This window comes from Hyperolius riggenbachi, chromosome 6 (genome assembly GCF_040937935.1).
Source record: "Hyperolius riggenbachi isolate aHypRig1 chromosome 6, aHypRig1.pri, whole genome shotgun sequence".
NCBI lineage: Eukaryota > Metazoa > Chordata > Amphibia > Anura > Hyperoliidae > Hyperolius > Hyperolius riggenbachi.
This window is the reverse complement of record NC_090651.1, coordinates 324642535-324666282: the sequence shown is the minus strand read 5'-3', so window position 1 is coordinate 324666282 and position 23748 is coordinate 324642535. Positions and strand designations below refer to the sequence as shown.

Below are 23748 nucleotides of genomic sequence, written 5' to 3'. Positions count from 1 at the left end.
TGTATTCTTCTATTTAGAACGGTCCGTTTCTTCACTAATGTGAAGAAACGTTACGTTTTCTCATTGCCCCCAATGAAGCGCTTCAGATTCCGTTTCTGATCCGCTGGGCTCAGCAGTCCAAAAAAATTGGTGCTGCAGGAAACTTGCGTTCCGATCATGCAGAACGGATTTGTTTGAACGGACGGATGTGAATGGATCTATGGATCAACATTGGAATAATTCACATCCGTTCCGATCAGGGAATGGAACATTTTTAACGCCAGTGTGAACCGGGCCCTACAAGCTGTACACTGACTACATTGTACCAAATTGTCATGTCTTCAGGGTTGTCCCATGTAAAGATGTAATAAAATATAAAAAAAATGTGAGAAGTGTAATCACTTGTAAAATACTGTAAGTAGCGTACAAGTTATTGTTTGGTGAAGGATAGACATATAGGAGGAGTAAAGGTTAGTGTTAGGTAAAGGATAGACATATAGGAGTAAAGGTTAGTGTTAGGTGAAGGATAGACATATTGGAACTTAAAGAGGAACTCCAGTGAAAATAATGTAATAAAAAAAGTGCTTCATTTTTACAATAATTATGTATAAATGATTTAGTCAGTGTTTGCCCATTGTAAAATCTTTGAAATCCCTGATTTACATTCTGGTGACATTTTTACTGTTGGCAGGTGATGTAGCTGCTGCATGCTTTTTTGGCAGTTGGAAACAGCTGTAAACAGCTATGTCCCACAATGGTTCACAGACAGGAAACTGCCAGGAGTACCATGGTCCTCAGTTTCTTGTGGGAGGGGTTTCACCACAATATTAGTCATACAGCGCCCCCTGATGGTCTGTTTGTGAAAAGGAATAGATTTCTCATGTAAAAAAGACATACACTTATATAGACAAACACTTATATAGCGCTTTTCTCCTGGCGGACTCAAAGCACCAGAGCTGCAGCCATTAGGACGCGCTCTATAGGCAGTAGCAGTGTTAGGGAGACTTGCCTAAGGTCTCCTGCTGAATAGTGCTGGCTTACTGAACAGGCAGGACCGAGATTCGAACCCTGGTCTCCCATGTCAGAGGCAGAGCCCTTAACCATTAGACTTCCCAGGGGGTATCAGCTACTGATTGGGATAAAGTTCAATTCTTGGTCGGAGTTTCTCTTTAAGAAAAGTATAGGTTAGTGTTGGGTGAATTAAAGACTTATAGGTACAATAAAGACTGAACTGGAATTCAGTAAACTACAGAAGAACATATTCTAAAATGCATTATTTGAACTTAGTTCTAAAATGTTTTACCATTAAATAAGTAACCCGTATTTCACTATTCCAAACACAAGCCATTATCAGCCTCATTCTGCAAAATCAATCATTTACTGACTGCATTACTGGACCTGAATTAGATTACAGCACTAATCTGGTCACAGCTCAATCAGCAGTGGCGTAGCAATCGGGGGTACAGAGGTAGCGACCGCATCGGGGCCCTTGGGCTAGAGGGGCCACGAGGGGCCCACCCCTCAAACACAGTATTAGCTCTTTATTGATCCTGTGCTGATAATATTCACTTCTATAGATGCTTTGAATAGTAGTAATAATTAACACACCGTTTCCCATCCCCTTCTTGCACCTCTGACACTGTGGTTGTCCCTGATTGGTTTTGGTGTGTTGTATCAATTGTTATCTATAGCATGCTTGGGGGGCCCCAATGCTAAACTTGCACTGGGGCGCACAGCTTCTTATCTACGCCATTGTCAATCAGACCGCAGCCCTGCTAACTTTTTAGCCATTTCCATCCCCCACATACCCCAGTCGGTGAAGGGGGAATAGATTACTAGCAAATTCTACAATTCCATAACTTAAAATCAACCCATGTATGTCTGGCTACCTAGATGCCCACTAATGATACAATCATAGTTGGACAATCTTACCACTTCTATGTAAAATGAGGGACCACCTGATATGCGTACATCATGTAATAAAGGCACCTGGAAAAAGGTTCCAGGTATTAACACTAGTAGTATCGGTAAAATTACAGATAGTCTACTACTGAATTATCATAGAAAATTATCAGTAATACTGGTATTTACCAATATTTTACTGTGACCTAACCTGACCCTACTCTCACACAAAACCCTCCCTTTACTGATGCTTAAACCTTAACCCTTGCTTTATTAGTGCCTAACACTTAACCCTTCCTCTACTGATGCCTAACTCTTAACCCTTGCTTTATTAGTGCCTAACCCTTAACCCTTCCTCTACCGGTGTCTAACCCTTAACCCTTCCTCTACTGATGCCTAACCCTTAACCCCCCACTATCAGTGTCTAACCCTTAACCCTCCTTCTACTGATGCCTAACCCTTAACCCTCCCTCTACCGATGCCTAAGCCTTAACCCTTCCTCTACCGATGCCTAACCCTTAACCCTTCCTCTACCAATGCCTAACCCTTAACCCTTCCTCTACCGATGCCTAACCCTTAACCCTTGCTTTTAGTGCCTAACCCTTAACCCTCCCTCTACTGATGCCTAACCCTTAACCCTCCCTCTACCGATGCCTAACCCTTAACCCTCCCTCTATCAGTGCCTAACCCTTAACCCCTCCTCTACCGATGCCTTACCTTTAACCCTTCCTCTACCGATGCCTAACCCATTCCCCCCCTCCCCACACACACTTTCGGGGACTCTCGCCACCCGTCCCTGTGGAGCAGGGTGAGCTGAATGACGGCTCACCTCGTGGCTGCACAAAACCCGGGCGGCGTTAATTACTATTCACCCTCCAAGTCGTAGCAAATCAGAGGCAGAAGTAATTCTGCGTCTGGCGATTGCCAGCATCCGTATTATAATGCTGAGTGGCCATAGACATAAACATAATAACATTATGTCTATGCCGGTGCCCAGGTCAGGCGCAGCGCACACAAGAGCGCACACCGAAACAACTTGCTTGGAACCCCCCTCTGTGATACCTAACCCTTAACACCCCTCCCCCACACCCCACCCAGTGCCTAACTCCTAAATCCCACTCCTCCCCCCCCCCCCCCCCCCCCCGCTGCAAAGTCGCAATGAGTGACAATGAGTGGAAATGTAAACGCTCTGAGGTGCCCTTCTTTCCAGGATGCTGCAGTTTCAACCTAACCCACCCATTCAAAGTACAATTGCTCGGTTTACCCTTCTCCTACACAGATTTGGTAAAATTGTACAATCCAGATGGTATCATCGATGGGCATTGTTACAGATGAATACCGATTGGACGTCCTAGAGTTTTCCCTTCTGCACAGCACAGCCTGCTCTTAATACAAAAAAAAATACAAAAACAGTTAATAAACAAATGGATTAGTTGCTGGATACATATTACCTCTGGGATACATTTTAGGCCGTGTCCATTTTCACCTATGGATTTCGGATGACTGGACAGACAGAGCCATAGACAGATAGATTATAGGCAGATGGATATGGGAAGGGAGCTCACACTAAGCTTAGAAAATTGAAGCTGATTTATTGACCACTGAGGTCAACTTCCCAACTGATCAATAAATCATTTCAGGGCTTTACTGCGGCTACAACTTCCACCTTCCTCCATTGAGTTATCATTTATCATGTGATGCAATGAGGGAATGTATATAGAAGTCCCCTCCATCACCCTCCTCCTCCTCTATAGAAGACTCTGCCCTCCCCATCCCTATATTCCAGGATACTAACAGTTATTATATAGCATGTCATTCCAGCAAGCAAGCAGCCTTCATTAGATCAGGCTGTCCTCTCCCCTCCCTCCATGTCACATCAGGCAATGCCCTAGATTTGCAGTCTGCTAGTGGCTGGGCAGGGGGGGCATGGAGAGGGTTAATCCATGGAACAGGTGAACAGGGAGGGGCTTAGTATGATAATAGTAAAAGCGTGACGTCAGCTGCTGGGAGCAGAGTGAAACCAGAGCAGAGAGACGGCGAGAGAGAGAGAACTAGAGAGAGAGAGAGAGAGGTGATACTGGAGCGAGCAGGGAGAGGGAGCAGAGAGATTCCAACAGGAGGGACCGCGGCTGCTGGCAGAAGGGAAGATCAGATCATCAGGGGGAGAGAGCCAGGGAGTGAGCCTGGAGACTGCTGCTGCTGCTGGAGGGATCTCATACAAGATGCAGTGTCCTCTCTATCTGCTGCTGCTGCTGTGTGCAGGTGAGTGACAGCCGGAGCACATACATATTCATGTCCTTGTGTGGATGGAACACACCCAGGGCAGGGGGATCCTCCAACTTCTCTGATGGGAGCTCTATCTGCTGGGCCTGTGTCCTTGTCCCTTCCATACCTGTGTCTCTGCTGTGTACAGAGAGGCCTGTGTCCCCTGCCTCTGTACTGCTGTACAGGTGTATTTGTGTATTTCTATCACTGCTGTTACCTGAGTATTGTTATCACATATATAGTATTATATTTATAGTCTATGGATATGCTTTTGCTGTGCAGGAACCAGAATTGGCAAGGGCTGCACTGGAACTTTTTGATTTTTTTTTTTCTCAGGGCTAATCATATTCTCAAAGCCAATGAATAAATTAGCTGGCAGTTTGATGAATTATCCCTGTGCAAAGTTCTGGATCCCTGCCCCCCCTTCTAGTAATTCCAGTTATTGGAGAGCAATAAAAACTGGCAAGTGAAATTCTTGATCCCATCTCTGTGATATAGATTGAGGCATGGCTAACCACCCCCTTTGCGGGCATTGTGTATATGGGGTTTGCCAATTGTTGGCCCTAGCTTGTGGTAAAGTCTACTATGCTGTTGTTTGTACCTTGCTTTTTTTTATTCTCTTGTTGCTTGAATATGCTTCTGTTTCTCAATATATGTGAGAGCTTTCTTCTCTTCCTGTGTACTGTATGCCACTTTTATGCATCAGGGTTGCTTAGATTCACTTCCTCTTGTGAGTTTATTTATTGTGTACAAATATTGTTTTTATTATTGGAACTTGGCAGAATTTCCTTATGAGGTTTCCCACTGGGTCATCCCAAGTAGACCAGCATGCTTTAGTTTTATACATATGTGCATACTGTATGTATGTATGTATGTATGTATGTATGTTATGAACTATAATATGGGTACAGTATTTTTATTTTTCCAAATTCTTTTTGTTATATCTTATTTTTTTTTTTCTTGTTCCTTTAATATTTTTACCCCCTTATGTATAATATCACTATCGATCCAAAGGTTGGCACATGACCTGATATGTCCAAGAGTCTGATGATTGTATAGAGTTATGCCTGGTATCTTTCGTCAGGTTGACGGGCAAATCAATTATTTCTGACTGGTCGGATCTGATTTCCGATAGTTTTCCTGATCGGTTTTGTATAGAAGTGATTGGAAAAATTATCAGAAATCAGATCAGACCTGTCGGAAATAATCGATTCGACCGTCAATCTGATGTAAAATTGCATCATGTGTGCCAGACATTTGGGCCCTTAAATAACAGTAATGTCAATCCCCACTGCTATAAAAAAATGTTACCATCATACAGTGAACATTTCTGCATTTTATGGTTCTTAGCCAATAGCCATGCACAAAAATGGGCACTAGTCTACTTTAGGGGATCCAGCAGGAACCCTCATAGGGAAAATTTGGCTTATGTGATTGGATGGATGGCATTCTCTCTCTGTGGGCCTTGTTGACATTATGCCTGTTGTGTTTTATTTAAATTGGGAATATTTTAGTTTGTGCTTTTTTTTTTTTTTTTTTTTTTTTTTTTTAAAAGTGTTTTTTTTTTTTTTTTTCTTTTAATTTTGGTGAAACAAGACTGCATTTCTGTAACAAATAAGAACTTCTTAGATTGTGTCCCAGACTCCCAGCACTGTGTGGCTTGAAAGTATAATGAGTGCCAGTGATGGGACAGCCCAACTGACACAGGTAGTGGGTGGAGCTGTGGTCACTTATAGAATGAAAGAGTTTTTTGAACTGAACAAAGAACTTCTGTGAACTTGATAACAGTCCAGCGAGTAGCTTATTCAGCCAATCAGCGTTCAGCTACTTTATGACTGCATTGTCAATGCTGTTTCATCAAACTATAGTTGCCTACTTGCAAAAAGAACAGCTTGTTTGTGTAGGAAGCTGCCAGTTGGAGAACATGAGATGTTTAGCAAACCTGGACTGGATTTTCAGGAAAGTTGTCTTATTAGGTGAGCTCTGTCGCATTGGAAAGCACCTGCTGCAGTCCTGTGGGTACGCTATGCAGGAAGTGGCTCCCGAATGCTAATCCTATAACAGTTCTTGTTGGTGCAGATAAATAGAATAGGCGCTAGTCTAGTTTAGGGGTCCCAACAGGAAACCTTATAGAGAAATTCTGCTAATGTGATTGGGTGGGTGCCGCGGCACACTCTCAAACTGCTAGGTTTCAGATAAGTTGTAGTGAACCATGCCCACACTATTCAACCAATCACAACTGTTCGTACTGTAGAGGGTGCTGTGATTGGAGAACAGTTTCCTGCTGGGTTCCCTAAACTACACTAGAGCCATAGTCTCATGAGCAGCACGGTGGCATAGTGGTTAGCACTCTTGCCTTGCAGCGCTGGATCCCCATTTTGAATCTCAGCTAGAGCACTATCTGCACGGAGTTTGTATGTTCTCCCCATGTCTATGTGGGTTTACTCCGGGCACTCTGGTTTTCTCCCCCCCCCCCCCCCCCCCATCCCAAAAACATACAGATAAGTTAACTGGCTTCCCCTAAAAATTGGCCCTAGACTATGATGCATGCACTACACGGTACATACATAGACATAGGAGTATGGTAGGGATTAGATTGTGAGCTCCTCTGAGGGACAGTTGGTGACAAGACAATATATACTCTGTACAGCGCTGTGGAAGATGCCGGCGCTATATAAATACCAAATAATAATACAGTTCCCTTTTTGTCCTGTGATAAACCTATACAAGCCCCACTTGCGTTTTATATATGGGAAGAAATAGGGAAGATTGCTTAAAGGTTAGCAAATTAGTTTGTGATGTTGCATAGGTGCATCCGCAACAGTAAAAACCTATACAGTAGAATCTCTTTATAGTAAACCTCTGGACATACTAAACTCAGTCCTCAGGTCCCTGCAAATGTGTCTGTATAAAATTATAATGTATGACCAATTCTGATATAGTAAACTACTTTTCCTGGTCCCTTGGAGTTCACTATAAGGCTGCTTCCACACAGGGACGTTACAGGCGCACGTTAGTGCAGCCTGTAACGCTCCCCCCAACGCACAGCATTGTAACACAAGTGGTCTGTTCACACTACCCACGTTGCGTTACATGTAACGCTGCACGTTGTCGGGAAAGTGCAGCATGCTGTGCGTTCTAGCGGCTTTAGCCGCGTTAGACTGTTTGCACATGCTCAGTGGGGGGCGGAGAGGAGGCGGGGAGATGCTGCTACAGTAGCCGCGCACATGGCTACTTAATATGCACTGCACTGGCGGCCGCTGATTGGCCGGCGGGACCACGTGATGCGGAGTGTCTCGCTCCGCATCACGTGGTCCCGCCGGCCAATCAGCACCACCCTGGGAGACCTTATGCGGATAGAGACGCCTAACGCAGCTCACTCTACCGTCCTCTCCAGCACCACCATGCGTTGCGTTAGGGGCACGTTATGCAACCATAACGTCCCCTAAAACGCAACGTCTTGGTGTGTAAGTAGCCTTAAGGGATTCTACTGTAATAGACATTGGGCAGCCTGGATTGATATAAAAAGGGGAAAGAACTGCACAACCATGTCTCTTGCTTGTCCCTTGCGTCCCCTCCCCCACCAATACATTGATCATTCCAAAACTATCACCCGATATGATCACAAAAATAGTTTCAGGAAACCGACCAGGTCACACGGGTGTCATGAGTCACCAGTGATGGCAACTAGTCATACTAGAAACTAGTGGCAGCAGGTGGTTAGCGTGATTAGAGAATAGTTTGGCTGCGGCTCAGTCACCCATGTGATCTGGCCCCGAAGTCACCTCTGTTGTCATTGACAGCTTGTGCTCTAAACCTGTTCATTTAGGGAGAATGTCACGGCTCTCTCTCTCTCTCCTCTTCCTTGATGACTAATGCATGCATCCTACTGCTAATGCATACTGAAATTTGCTAATCACAATAAACAAACCCAGGGAAAAGCTCATTTTCTTGTTGTGTCGTTCCTATTTGCGAAACCACATTAATGTTTTGCTTTTTTTTTATGCTAATGGCTTTGTAGATCCAGAATTGTGTCCGCTAGTAATAATAAAAACCAAAAACAAGGGTTTTATTATTTGGTAATGGCAGCGGGTAGAGCAATAACACTGTGTTATGCCGTTATGTAGTGCTGACATTTTCCGCAGCACTTTACAGAGTCCATCAAACAAATCATGTTAATACAGGACGATGTCACATGGGATCCGTACCTGGATAGCATATGGAATAGTGCTAATGTGGCATACATGCCGCTCGTGTGACAGTAGCTGAAGGCTTGAGGTAGGTACACACAGGGTGATGTCACATGGGATCTGTACCTGGCTAGTGTACAGGACGGTGCTAATGTGGCATACATGCCGCTCGTGTGACATTAGCTGGAGGCTTGAGGTAGGTACACACAGGGTGATATCACATGGGATCTGTACCTGGCTAGCGTACAGGACGGTGCTAGTGTGGCATACATGCCGCTCGTGTGACATTAGCTGTAGCTGGAGGCTTGAGGTAGGTACACACACAGGGTAATATCACATGGGATCTGTACCTGGCTAGTGTACAGGACGGTGTTAGTGTGGCATACATGCCGCTCGTGTGACATTAGCTGTAGCTTGAAGTAGGTACACGCAGGGTGATGTCACGTGGGATCTGTACCTGGCTAGTGTACAGGACGGTGCTAGTGTGGCATATATTGCTCATGTGACATTAGCTGTAGTTGGAGACTTGAGGTAGGTACACACAGGGCGATGTCACATGGGATCTGTACCTGGCTAGCCTATGGGATGGTGCTAGTGTAGCATACATGCTGCTCCTGTGATATTACCTGTAGCTGGAGAATTGAGGTGGGTATACACAGGACTGTGGAGTCGGAGTTGGAGTCGGAGTCGAGGAGTCTGAGTCGGGGCAATTTTGGGCACCCAGAGTCGGAGGTGGAGTCGTGGTTACAGAAACTGAGCAGTTGGAGTCGGAAGATTTTTGTACCGACTCCACAGCCCTGGGTATACACACAGGGTGATGTCACGTGGGACTATAACAATCACGCTCTATTTCTAGGGTGCCACTGCGGTGAACTATGGACACATTTCTCAGGTATACTCAAGTTGCGTGTACTGTTCAATAGAGAGGGAAGGTGGGGTGGCACATAAGTGAGTGGTTTCGGGGTGGGGGGGGGGGGGGGGGGGGGGGGGGGGGGGGGGGGGGCAGAAGGGGTTGGCACGGTGTAAATCTTGGGTACACATAATTTAACTTCCCATCTGAACCATTAGATGGGCAATCTGATCAGTTGCATCGTGTGTCCAAACTGCTTCCGATCGGTAATTGGATGGATTTTCCTGTGATAATTTGAAAAATAGACCCGATTATCAAATAGGATTGGATTGCAAATAATCGTCCTGATCGATTCCTATCAATCGGATGGGAATTTACATTGTGTTTATTATTGATTTATAAAGTGCCAACAAATTCCGTGGTACTGTACAAAATAAGACACAAATATAGGGCACATAATAATACAGGCAATGGTATAAAATAATACACAAAATGAGTTGTTAAAAAAATAAATAAAAAAAGGTTGTATTCACCACTAGTGAGACTAGTGTAGCTTACAGATCCGACTTTCTGGTTATCTGAACGATATTGGAGGTCACATAGTAGTTTCCGGAGCGAGAGGACCCCAAATGGCCATTTTGGTTAAATCCCCTCTAGTATTTGTGCAAGCCTTTATTACTATTACAGATGAATTGCATATATACTGTAGTTGTTGCATAATGATTGGGTACGGGCTGTTGAACCACATGGCCCATCCATCCATATGAAATGGTCCCAGGTCTGGCTATGATAAATTAATTCTTCAGTATACAGCCCTATAATTTATCGTCATCACTATATACATTGTTCTGTATGATTATATCTGTAGAATCTTTGTGCAGTCTTGTACTGTTTGGATGTATTTGTCAGGTAGGTTATGCTATGTAGATGTAGCAAGATCCAATGAAGACTTTACAATCAGATTGTATAGTGTATGGCCAGCGTATGGATTGGCAGATGTCTCAGGAACGTGTCTGCCAATCTTGAAACACGTAATGCATCCAGATTCTCATTTTTGCCTCCAGCCAACAGCAGTAAATGGCGCGTACACCATCTGTTACCACCTTGCCGCGTTTAATGGTTGGAGGCTCTTATTTTGCACACGCCATTTGGTGTTTGTAACTCGCCCAATCAAGCATTGCATGCAAATTTAACGCCAGTTGTATGTCGCTGGAAATTGGGCCTATTTAATGTAACAGGAAGTGCATAGAAGTGGTCTAATTCCAAGGAGCATACTACATATATTTGCAAAGTTTTTAGTATCTTTTTGACCATATCTACTGGTGACTAAACTGGGTTCTGTGGCTCCCCAAGGTTAATACATTTTCATTCACTGTATTCTAACATTTCAGTGTTCTCCCCAGAATTTTTTTCCAGCCGGGTGGCATGAAAAAATAGCCGGGTGCATCAACATGAAAGAATGCAAGGCTGGTGCTTCTTTGCATATAGCATAGGAGGCGGTGAGCCCAAGGACAGCCGGGTGCTCACCAAAACTAGCCGGGTGGAGCACCCGGCTAAAAGAGCCTGAGGAGAACACTGCATTTAGTACAGAGTTCATAGTATCTATATAGAGTGGGGTATAGTACTGTATTAGCTAAGCTTACTTTTAACATTGAGTCTCAAGCAACCAGAAAGCACAAGGGCTGATGCACACTACAAGAGCTTTTAAAACGCTAGTGATTTTAAAAGCTCTTGCTAATGCAATGCTATGGGGGGATTTTTTTTACAAAATGACCTCGCTCCAGTGTGAACACACACACACAGGATAAAATTAGCAAGAGCTTTAAAATCACAAGCACTTAGAAAAGCTCTCGTAGTGTGAACAAGCCCTTATCCAGCATCAGCCGATCCCTGTCAGTGCCAGATAGCTGGATCTCTACTGTATATCGAAAAAGGTCCAACTGATTTTAAAGTCATACAATGACAAACTTCGGCCCGCGGGCCAAATCTGGCCTTCAGAACCGTTCAATTTGGCCCTCAAGTGGTTTGCATTATGTTTGGTTCAGTCTAGACCACCAGGCAAGCTAGATTGGAGGTGAAGCCCTAGAGGGAGGGTGGGTGGGCTCTAGACACCAGGGAACTGTATAGGGGAGGGGAGGACCACTAGACACCAGGGAACTGTATAGGGGTTGGAGGTGGGATATTAGACACCTGGGACCAGTATATGGGAGGGAGGAAGCCAGTATACACCAGGGAGTTGTATAAGGGAAGAAGAGGGGCACTAAATACAAGGGAACTGTATAGGGGAGGGGGGGGGGGGGGCATTAGACACCAGGGAACCTTATAATGGAAGAAGGTGGCCAGTAGACATTGAGGTTGTCCCCTCGACTAGGCCCAGTGTACAATTTTGGCCCACTTTGTATTTGAGTTTCACACCCCTGTTTTTAAATGAACATGAAGTGGGAAAAAGTTATTACCTCAGTAGTGGACAGTCTATAGGCTTCCCAGATCCTCCTACAGCCCACTGTACCAGCGTCAGGATCCTCTAAAACGCTGTATAGGAGTGCATCCTGACTGTGGAAAAACTCGTGCGCATGTGGCTTAATTCTAATCGGCATGTGTGGACCTCTTTCGCATGCCCAGTCCAAATCCACGTGGACAGAAGATGAAGGAAAAAAAACGCCATGTTGGAACGTAAGCTTGACCAAGATGTGGGAAGCCTCTAGATCATTTAGAGACCTCCAACTGCTGAAGCAAGTATGGAACTCTTCTTTCTCCCCTTCCAGTGGCGTAACTAGAAATTATGGGGCCCACCAGCAAAACTTTGATTGCCTCCTCCCCAATATTCACACCCTTTCCTTTGCCCTTTAGGGTCTTGGGCCCATCTCATAAGGGACATAAAACAAGTGTGACCATCTTTATCTTCACACCCATAACAAGTGTAGCCACAATTACGCCTGATGTGAAGTATAGTCCCCTGTGTCAGAGGAAGGGAAGGTTAGCAGTTGCAATCACAAGGGCTGCTCCCCTCTAGTTGCGCTGACCCCCTTCCCCATTACAGTTTTGCTTTAATGTACCGGTATTTGTGAAAGAATATGCTGGCTGGTATATAACTGCAGAAAGTAAAACCTGAGAAACAGTCGGTTACTTTGCACTGTTAACTTATTGATATTTTAGTGCACTGTACAGTACGGTGGCTTGGAGTGGCCACAGTGCATGTATGTTGAAAGTTTTCTGCATTCTATAAGTACTTAGTGACTGTTTACCTCAGTGCCCTCCGATACCATCTCCCCCCTGTATGAAGCCAGTGGTCTGTGGTGTTCTGGAATCCTGGGAATGTCTGTGTAATAATAATTAGATTTGGGGGAGGGGGTAGTCTGGGCAGTATCACCAGGGGAGGGGGGAGCTTATTGTATATGCCAGCAGAGGTCACAGTCCCTTCTATACACTCCTCAGTCACACCCAGGCAGGAGAAGCAGCTATAATACTGATTGTTCTCTGCCCATCCCCCAGAGGCCTGTCTCTCTCACCGATACTGGCTATTGGGTTTCTCTGCTGAAAGGGAGTTTTTGTGGGGCTCAGGCCAGGCTGTTAGCTGGTCTCAATAGGCAGCTTCAGTACAGTTAAGCTTTTGTTACGAAACGTTAACAAAAAAAGTGTAATCGTAGCAGCTTGATGAGGAATTAACCTGATGTGCATTCCACAGGTAGAACTTTTGTAACAGTTTTGAGTGTCAAGTTTAAATGTTGTTTTTTGGCAGATGTCGGTTGGCTTCCGGCCATTGGAAAAGATCTCTCTACTCCCCCGAGGCTCTCGGAAGCAAATGTGCGTTTCTGTGGGAACTGCGGGGATGTGGGCCGGTTTCGCTTGAGAACTGAGAGCAAACGGGTGTAATAATCTAGTCTGGTACCCTGAAGAGTGGCCCTGTGGATGTTTTGGGTTGTAGAGGGTCAGGCTGCCTGCTTGGTCCCATGGAGGGGAGAGGACAAGCGGGGGGAGGGGGGGGGGGGATGGGGGCAGTTCTGCTGTGGGTACTTCCATGGAATTGGAACAAAGAACTTTGTAGATAGAAGAGAAACAGGTGGATTTGCAGGAAGGAACTGGAGTGGGTTAAAATGCATGTTTATCGATGAACATGAACATTTACATTTGTCGATGAGCACAGCTGAATCGACCTAAATCTAATCCGCTGTAACAGCAAACCCAGGGGCGTAGCAATAGGGGGTGCAGAGGTTCCGACCGCATCGGGGCCCTTGGGCCAGAGGGGCCCCGTAGGGCCCTCCCTGAACTGCAGTATTAGCTCTCTATTGGTCCTGTGCTCATAATAATCACTTTTATAGATACTTTGAATAGTGATAATCATTAACAAGCTGCTCCCCATCCCCTTCTTGCACCTCTGACACTGTAGTTGCCATTGGCAAGTTTTGGCGCGCCATATCAATTGTTATGTATAGAGCGCTTTGGGGGGGCCTCATGTAAAACTTGCATCGGGGCCCAAAGCTCCTAAGCTACGCCACTGAGCAAGCCTAACAGTGGACGTAGCCTTAAGGCCAGGCATCAGGAAGAGAAGAAATATTATTCACTATTTATATAGCGCCAACATCTTCTGCAGCACTGTACATAGTATATAGTCTTGTCGCTTAATTGTCCCTCAGAGGAGCTCACAATCTAATCTCTACTGTAGTCATGTCTATGTATGTATCGTGTAGTGTCTGTATCGTAGTCTAGGGCCAATTTAGGGGGAAGCCAATTAACTATGGTTTTGGGGCGTGGGAGGAAACCGTAGTACCCGGAGGAAACCCACATAGACACAGGGAGAACATACAAACTCTATGCAGATAGTGTCGTGGCTGGGATTCGGCGCAAATCACTAGAACCGCTATAAAATACACTTCATTTATTGATCTATGGACGGTATTACCCACTACTCTGCCTACTGTTACATCCTCCTGTTACTTATCGCTGCATAGTACAAGATGTATGCTTGATGCATGTATGTGAATTCATCTTGTGCCCCCCACATACAATGCTCAGTTATAAAGCTGAACCCCTCTACATCTGTATACATATTTCTGTGACTGTCATGTGACCCTGAAGTGGTGTGTGTGCTGCAAGCAAGGCATGTTTTCTATAGGCTGCCCAGGAAACTGCCCTAATGGTTGTATATTCGTATGACGTGTTGGAGCAGTAACCTGGCACAGTCTCGGCCATCTGTAAATCTGTGCTGCTTGGCCAAAACTTGGCATTCCTGGAAGAAACAGCTGCAGCTAAACATGGTCTGATTTTAATATCCAGTCATGTAGTAAATAGGACTTTTTTTTTTTTTTTTTTTCCCCTGTGCCCTGCTCGTTTAATATAACGTGCCATTTTGTATTGCGATCACTCTCGTGATTTAATTTCCTGTCTCTGAATGAATGGTTGGAGTTTAATAGACTGAGGTATCACATGTATGAGCTGTTTTTATATACACAGTATTAGAAGGTTATTCACCAGCGTAGTTACAAATATTATGACTATGTACAGTGGCCCTGATTATTCTAGAACACGTTTGTCTCTTAATAAGGTCAGTGAACAATAGAAAAACAACCCAACATAAACAGTACCTAGAGAAAGGTATCCTACAGCAAAAGCTGCACATCAGTCAGCAGTTCTACCTGTGTAGGCACCCTCACAGGGCTGGATTGCTGGATAGGTCACATAGGCCAGGGCCTTGGGTGGTTGCAGGCCAATGGGCAACTGGACATGAAAGTGGTTGAAAATGGGGAGTAACACGTGAAAAAGAGAAGCTGGTGCTTAAGGGAAGCTGTTCATGAAAGAGGGACCGCAGTATATGGATTATTCATATGGAAGTGGGGGCTGCACATGAAATGGGAGGGGCACTGCTGCACAAGAAAGGGGAGACGCAACATACTTGGTCTAGGGCAGGCATGGGCAAACTCGGCCCTCCAGCTGTTACGGAACTACAAGTCCCACAATGCATTTTCCTTTGAGTCATGACTGTGGCTGTCAGACTCCTGCAATGCATTGTGGGTCTTGTAGTTCCTTAACAGCTGGAGGGCCAAGTTTGCCCATGCCTGGTCTAGGGACACCAAAAGTATAAATCCCACCTTGCACCCCCATGTTTGGAAGATCCTTTATTACACATTACTTTTTGATGACCCCTCCTCACAATCTACTTCCTGCAGCTCCTCTTGACCTGGCTCCTGATGTGTTCCAGAGCTGGGCCAGTGCAGCACCTCAGACACCTCCCCCAGAGCATCTTTGGAGACCTGGTATATTTTGTACTGGATTCGGAAGGCGCAAGTAATCATTCAATAAAGCTGCACCTCACAGGAGTAAAGATGTTGTCACCTGTAATAAATTTCAGAATGTAAATAAGGATGAGGAAATATTTTACAATAGGCAAACACTTTATTACATTTGGTACAGTTCCTTTGGTTCTTGGAATTTTTTCTTTTGTTTCGTTTTGAGAAGAGTGGTGTGTGGGTTTTTTTTTTTTTTTTTTTTTTTTTTTTTATGCCTGTGTCCCCATTGGACAGATTATTTTTCTCACTGGCTGTTTCAGGGACCTCCATGCAGTTTTGTGGTTTGGATGTGGACACTTGGTAGTCTTATGGACAGGAAGGATTCTAAATCCCTGCCCACTAGACAAAAAGGTGTCTATTTGTTGCTCTCCGGCAAGTTTTAGTTTTATTTTTTTCTCCTTCACCTCCCTGAGATTCCCCCCCAACCCCACCTGTGTAGACGGGGAAAATGAAATTTTCAGGCTGGGAACACACTAGACGTTGTGTGAAAGGTTGCGTTTTGCTGCATATGGGTTTGTGCATTTGCATTTCGCACATGAGTTTTGTTTTTTTTTTCTTGTGGTGCATTTTATTGCATTTCGCACATAAATGAATGATTTTTGTGTTTTTTTTTTTTTTTTTTGTTTTTGTTTTTTTTTGTTTTTATAGCGTTTTATGCGAATCAATAGGAAGTCAACAGGAAGTGGAAATGCATAATCAAACTAGTGTGTTTTTTTTTTTTTTTTTTTTAACGCTATTCCTCTGCGTCACCATACATTCGGTGCGTTGTGATAAAATATGCAGCAGGTTCAGAGTTTTTAAAAATGCGCATTGCAGAGCGCAAACATGCATTTTATTTTTTTTTTTTTAATGTGGCCTATTGACTTGCATTATGTGCATTAGCGCTACTGTTTCTACACTCGCAGATGGCAACACAAAATATTTCTTTAAAAAAAATAAAATAAAAATCCTTACCGGTTCCTAACCACATAGACACTAGCCAAGAATAAAATAAAAGTTGCTTCTTGGGATTGGGCAGTGCAGGCCTGCAGGTTCCAGCATGAGCCCTGGGACCCACCAGCAGCACTTTTTCTGAGCGCTTGTGTTGTGAAAAACTCTTGCTAATGTAATGCTATGGGTGTGATCCCACTTTAGGGATGTGAGCTCAGGAAAAATAGCTTTACATTAGTAAGAGCTTTTCAAATCACAAGTGCTTAGAAAAGCGCTGCTAGGGGGTCCCAGGCTTGACAGTCAGCAGACAGTTCGCTGCTAGTGGATGAGGAAATGCAGACCCATTACTGGAAAAGCTCATTGCCGTGACAGCTTGGAAATCTCACATATCACATTACTGAGTATATTTTGTTATCTTTACACAAAATAAACATAAAAAAGCAAACCTACAGGATGGCATTGACCTGTTACAAATACAAAGTGTTCTTAGCAGGTGATATTCTCGAGCACGTGTTCACACTTTGCAGTGAACTCATAAGTTTTGGTTCTAAATGAATGGAAGAAGTGCAGATCCTCTGTATAGGCAGCACGGTGGCGTAGTGGTTAGCGCCCTCGCCTTGCAGCGCTGGGTCCCCGGTTCGAATCCCAGCCAGGTCAACATCTGCAAGTTTCAGCCATGTCTGCGTGGGTTTCCTCTGGGTACTCCGGTTTCCTCCCACATCCCAAAAACATACAGATAAGTTAATTGGCTTCCCCCTAAAATTGGCCCTAGACTACAATACATACACTACACGATATAGACATATGACTATGGTAGGGACTAGATTGTGAGCTCCTCCGAGGGACAGTTAGTGACAAGACTATATATACTCTGTACAGCGCTGCGGAAGATGTCAGTGCTATATAAATACTAAATAATAATAATATAGGGTGTCCCTGGTCACCACAAATTGTAAGTAAGGTGGAAGGGTCAAAGTGTGTAATAATAAAAAACACATTTAAAGGACAACTGAAGTGAGAGGGATATGAATGCTGCCATATTTTTTTTTTAACAATTCAAATTGTCTTGCTGTCCAGCTGATTCTTGAGACTGTAGAAAAATGTAGTATTTTTTTTTTTTCTGTGGAAAAATCTGCAGCTTTGGCTGACATGCACACACATTTTGGCAAGTGTGAACAAGTATGCAGATCAGGTGTTGCAATGAAGTCTGACTGGATTAGCCATTCAAATGTTCCAGGTGTGAGATTCAGACACTACTGCAGCCAAAGAGATCAGCAGGTTGGCGGGAAAATGGTATTGTTTGTAATGAGATAAATATGGCAGCCTCCATATCCCTCTCACTCTTGCACAGGACAGAAGGAAAACAGAGAAATGCACCCTCTATGTATTTATAGAGTTTAGCCTGTCTAACCCCCCATTTTCATCGGTGACTAATCACAACTGTAATTTGATCTTTCAGCTGTTAGCTCAAGAATTTTGGCAGCTTCAGCAGAGCAGCTAATTTGGAAACACTGGATGTTAACCCTATGTCTGCTTCCATGAAAGCAGGAAGTAGACACACTGCAGATTTATTGCAGGATTTCTATTAGCTGTAACAAAGAAATGTTTTACTTCAAAGGTTATAATGCTGTTGCTTATCTTTTAGAGCAGAGAGAAAGTTCTGAGTTCGGAGGCCCCTAAAGTCATGTTTTTATTGGGTCAGCTTTCTGATTACTGGTGTCAGGATACTGGGTGGAAGTGGAGGAACAGGTCTAAATTACGAACGCTTTGCTGATTTCTCTTGTTTTTTTTTATAGCATAAACACAGAGAAAATAACTATGTTTTAGCCTTGTACTTTTCATGCATGCCCAGACACACACATCTTACATCTTACCTCAGAGACATTGCCAAGTGCTGGCATAATGCTCCAGAACACAAAGTACTTGTTTGCATCTCATTTTCTGTTAGCGTTGTCAAAGCTGGGCACACACTACAGGTGTCGCTCTGTACGATAATTGGCTTATTCCTCTCCAACAGATAGGACTTGTGACTTTAATGTACTGTATTCTCCAGGAAGAGCTGTGGCGTGAGGAGGCCGGGGCAGCTATTTGGCTTCTCTGTAGACACACGTGGGAGGCCATGTTACAAATCTTCCCTGGGGCTGCATGCCAACGTTCAAAGCCTTTATTTAAAGTGAAACTTTAACAAGAGGCAAGCGGGTGACGTGAGCTGTGGTGGGAATTAGAGAACCGGTAGGGCAAGTTTTTGTTTTTTCTAATTCTGCAGACTGCTGAGGCATCTGGGGACACCATAAAGTGTCGCTCAAAAACGCAAATCGGCCTTTTGGGAGATGTCAGCTATGTGTACATGGGAGGACATGGGTGTGGTCAGGTGTCGGCTCTGTGACAGACTTTGACAAAGGAAATACCTGTGGTACATCAAATATGGAAATTGTGTGATTTGATAGCATGTTTAGGCCTCTGTCAGATGGGAGGCTGAACTGTACACTTGTAAGGCTGTCTGACGTCCAGGAGCGCCATTTGGGTGTAATAAAATGCTGCCGAATGGCAGTGTGTAAGGCTGAATACTCACCTAACCATGGATTGGGGAACCTCCGCAGTGATGCCTTCCCGACTAACAAGGTCCCCAGATTCATCTTCCTACCTGAGGGAACACGGGATGGCACAGGGTGCAAGTGATCGCGGCACTTTGCGTGGAGGTCGCCTGGGATCTTCCAATCCGCCGGCATGGTTGTTGTTGCTGCGCACCGGAATGCGTCGCTCGCCTAATCGTGCTCTCATATCCATGTCCGGAGATTCCAGAAATGCTGTGTTCTCCCCAGAAACTTTTTTTCAGCTGGGTGGCATGAAAAAGTAGCCGGGTGGGGCGCAAGGGGAGAATACAGGGCCGGTGCTTCTCTGCACAACTCTGCTTACAGCAGAGGAGGAGGTGAGCCGATGACAGCCGGGTGCTCACCAAAACTAGCCGGGTGGAGCACCCGGCTGAAAGAGCCTGGGGAGAACACTGGAAATGATCACTCATCGCTCAAAAATATTGCCAGTCAACAGAAGAATTGCAGACAAAATCGCAAGGTGGTTAAGGGCCTTACTGTGTGGCAGAGAACTGTGACATGTCCGCTGCAGTCACACTCAGATGTGGCTCTATGGGGGAGGGGCCTATCTAGTGTGGGTACCGAGCGCTAACAAGCACCCGGCCGGTGCAAGAGAGCAACTGACAGGCATTGAAATCACCATGCTAAAAATGAGAGGCCTAACTAATGAGGACAAATCTAGAATAATGCTTTAGGACTTTATCTCCACACCAAGTATAGTATAAGTCTCTGCTGTAGAGTGAATGCACTTATAACTGCGCAAGAAGAGGCTGGATCAGGTGACTTTGGCACCGGTTTTAGTAACCGCTTAATTGACAGCAAAGTTAAATTGCAGTTGCATGGTGCCAAGGTAGTTAGTTGCATATACTAGAAAGTGATCTGCAAACTTGGCTCTCCAGCTGTTAAGGAACTACAAGTCCCACAATGCATTGAGGGAGTCTGACAGCCACAGTTATGATTTATAAAAGCAAATGCATTGTGGGACTTGTAGTTCCTTAAAGGAGAACTGTAGTGAGAGGCATATAGAGGCTGCCATATTTATTTCCTTTTAAGCAATACCAGTTACCTGGCAGCCCTGGCTGAGCTATCTGCCTGCAGACTCTCACCAGAAACAAGCATGCAGCTAATCTTGTCAGATCTGACAAAAATGTCAAACACCTGATCTACTGCATGCTTGTTCAGGGTCTAGGGCAGAAAGTATTAGAGGCAGAAGATCAGCAGGATAACCAGGCATCTGGTATTCCTTAAAAGGAAATCAACATGGCAGCCTCTATATACCTCTCACTACAGTTCTCCATTAAAGGGAACCTTAACTCAACCCCCCCCCCCCCCCCCCCCAAAAAAAAAAAAGAAAAGAAACATGAGTTTCACTTACCTGGGGCATCTACCAGACCAACAAACTTGGCGCTTTAGAAATATAATAAATCAAATGTTATGTTTCAGAGCCACAAAGTTGTCTACAGGTACAAAATATACAATACTGTGTTCATAACATTTTGTTAATGTTACAGTATTGTATACGCTTTTAGAAGTAATTTAAAACACGTTAAAAGCACATTGAAAACAACAACAGAAAACAAAAAACCCCACAGTATATACTGTATGTCCAAATCCAGGGATGTCCGAAAGTAAATGTAACTAATTCCGCTTACAACCTATCTTCCTGAACAGAACCTGTTTGTAAGTAGACCACCTGTATCGGCATGAAAAGGTAAAGGAAATCTGAAGTGAAAAGAAACTTATGAGATGATGAACTGTGTATATATACTACAGATAACAAATCTAGAACATTAGTAACAAAGAAAAATCTCATTGTTTTCCAGTAGAGGAAGCGTTTAAAAAAAAAACAACGAAAACAAACAAAAAAAACCAACCCTTCAGTTTTCTATGCAAAAGAGCTTCTCTGAGCTTTTAGACCAAACTGTGATCGATTACAGTCCTGTTTTCTGAAGCATTTAAACAGCCAAGAAACAGTGAGAGACAGCTCGTGATTTCTGCTTTGTTTTATAGCTTAAAAGACAGAGAGTGGTTTTAAAACTACAACAGTGACAGTACGATGCAATGTTATAAAAAAGATTTATAAATGAATATAAAAATGAGACTATTTTCTTAGCTGCTAATGTTCTATTCATTATCCGCGCTACAAATATAATTCATTATATCCTACGCTTCAGGTTTGCTCTAACCCAATTCACCAGGCAGCACTGTAATACATACTCAAAAAAGGCAGCTGCAGATCTATATGCCCTTACATTCTCCTCCCATGTTAGATCCTCCAGCCTATCACGGAGCAGAAGTGGAAAGGGGTGTGTCAGGGACTGATGACTCGCAAGTCCTGCGCTTCCAACAAAGTATAATCCCCCTCTAAGCCCATTCCCACTACGTGACTTTTTTTTTCTGACGACTTGTGTTTTTGTTTTGCAATTGTTTCTGCGTTCTCGCAATGGGGGTACAGGCGTGCGATTATGCCTCACTGAGGCGCTACACCTGCTATTGCTGAAATTCTGTCTTGTCCCCATGTTTATTGCCTGATGAAGCGGGCTGGGCCTGCGAAACGCGTTGCACTGTTTTGGGGTACTAGTTAATAAATGTGATTGCTACTATTCAGACAGTCTTTCGTGTCTGCTTTATGGAGGTAAGTCCACCGCTTCCTCCCAGCAAATTTTAAAGTTTTTATCCGCTTTTATCCTGCTGGCGCCTCTGTTCTCCTACTGCTATACCGTGTCCACCCCTGGTGGAGGGGTGATCTACCCCCTTTTGCATCTACAGAGAGCGACTTCTTATCCCTGAGTGAGGACAGGTCTAATCTCCTCACCAGCCTATACAGTGGTTGCCTTTGTGGTAACCCACGTTTGTGAGTACAATTTTCTCACGATAACCTTTACTTCATTTATGCTTAACATACTACACTATATTGGGCTCTCGGATTCTCTACACTTTATCGGTGACTCTGCAATCGCTTGACTTCCCATTTGCGCCGGTGGTGAGCCATTGCGTGTACCTGCCCACAGGACGATGGGTCGGAACGCTCGTCGTCAAGGGACGATGCTGAGATCCATCTTTCTGGGTGGTCGGCTGAGTGTTCGGGACCGTTTCCACTTGCGCAGAAACCCGGGCAGAATCCGCAGAGTTTCCCCGTAGGCTAATCGAGCGGGGAAACTCTGCCATAGGGAGTAATGGAGCGAATCGCTTGTGCTAGCAATGCGACCGGCTTTTCCATCCGAATCTGTGCGAATCCCATAGCCGTGCATGGCACAGCGCTATGGGATTTGTCAGTTTAACCGCAGATCCGAAAGTGCCGCAACGCGTCTCGGAGATGCATTTCGGCTGCAGTGGAAAGGGGCCCTCAAGCTTCCCTTTAAGGGCCCGTTTCCACTAGAGCGAATCTGCATGCGTTTCCTGCATGCAGATTCGCATAGACTATACAAGTGAATGGGCCGGTTTCCACTTGTCAGGAGTGTTTTTCTGTGCAGAAAAAATCTGCACGGTAGACCCCGCAGAATTCGCATCCCACACACCGCTATGCGAAAGGCCACTAATTTAATAGGGAAATCGCAGGCGGTTTTGGCATGCGTATTTTACTGCGATTTCACATAGAAAGTAATGTTAAATCACGCAGGCAGTGACATGGTTAAAATTGCATCAATACTAGCCTATGTAAAATTAAGGTAAAATATGCATGCGATTTCGTCAGCGGGGGATCCGCAGCGATTCCGCACAAGTGGAAACGGGCCCTTGCAGTTTTATAACAGTGGAATTTTATTGACAAGTATTGACTTTATTTGGTATCTAAGCTACAGTATGTGTTTTGCAGACATACCTGATGCTTCCGCTGCTCTGACGAGATGAATCTTTCCTTTCTGCCTTTTTCATTATCTGATACTCTCATTACGATTTCTTCTTCTCCTCCTGTACTTTCTATTTTTGCTCTCTTGGTTCACGCTCTGCTGATCCCATCCTTGTTACAGGGAGCGTTCGGAGAAAAGTAGATATGAGAGGGGAAAGAGGAAAAAAATGTCTGAGGCTGGAAGAATAAACCTCTCGGAGAAGCAGCCAGCGCGATGCTTGTTTAATTCTGTTTTCTCTGCATAACCCGAGTGATTATTAAAATATAAAGCATCTTTGTTTGTGTGAGGCCATCTGTGCATGCGGCACACCACAAATCATCCACGTATTCCAGGGATGCAAACAACTGCTATTATCTCCCAGCTCACCAGCTGCGCTATGAGACCAGAGCTATTCACCTGCATTACAGGATAAGAGCTGTTCGCCCGAGACTGTGATCGGGGTGATAGAATGAAGTAACACAAAACACACCAGAGCTATCGTAGAGTAGCTGGACAAAACTGTTGTGTTGTGTAACCACCCCACGCCTCTTGCATGGCTACAGGACTTTACTAGAGCTGCCTCCGTTATGTGGAAATCTTTTACACTGCCTATCAGGCTTGCCTCCTCCTTTAAACAAGCTCTCTAAACTCACCTCTTCATGGAGGCCTACTCCACCTCAACGCTGCCGTAACTCTCTCTGCTCAGAACCTCTTGATGCAGCCCCCTCCTTTTGTGTCACCACCCCCTCCGTATTATTGTTGATTTATAAAGTGGCAACAAATTCTGTGGCACTGTACAAAGAAACAAACATGGGGGTATATAAGAATACAGACAATGGTGTAGACCAATATACAAGATACAGAGTTTGTAATAAAATACATAATTAGTAATTACAGTGACTAAAATGACATGATGAATATAATGTATAT

At 44.5% G+C, this 23748-nt stretch overlaps 2 protein-coding genes across 3 annotated transcripts in view; both read left to right on the top strand.

Moving 5' to 3' along the window:
* Positions 1-23748, top strand: part of LOC137522889 (apolipoprotein C-II-like) — a 596236-nt gene that overhangs the window by 34197 nt on the left and 538291 nt on the right. The gene's annotated exons all lie outside the window — the stretch shown is intronic.
* Positions 3871-23748, top strand: part of NECTIN2 (nectin cell adhesion molecule 2) — a 170002-nt gene continuing 150124 nt past the window's right edge. The window contains exon 1 of one of the 2 annotated variants that reach the window (XM_068241424.1): positions 3871-4143. In XM_068241424.1, the coding sequence (XP_068097525.1) occupies positions 4104-4143 (40 nt within the window). In that variant the 5' untranslated portion in view covers positions 3871-4103. The remainder of the gene's footprint in view (positions 4144-23748) is intronic. The other variant, XM_068241425.1, reaches the window with a different exon arrangement.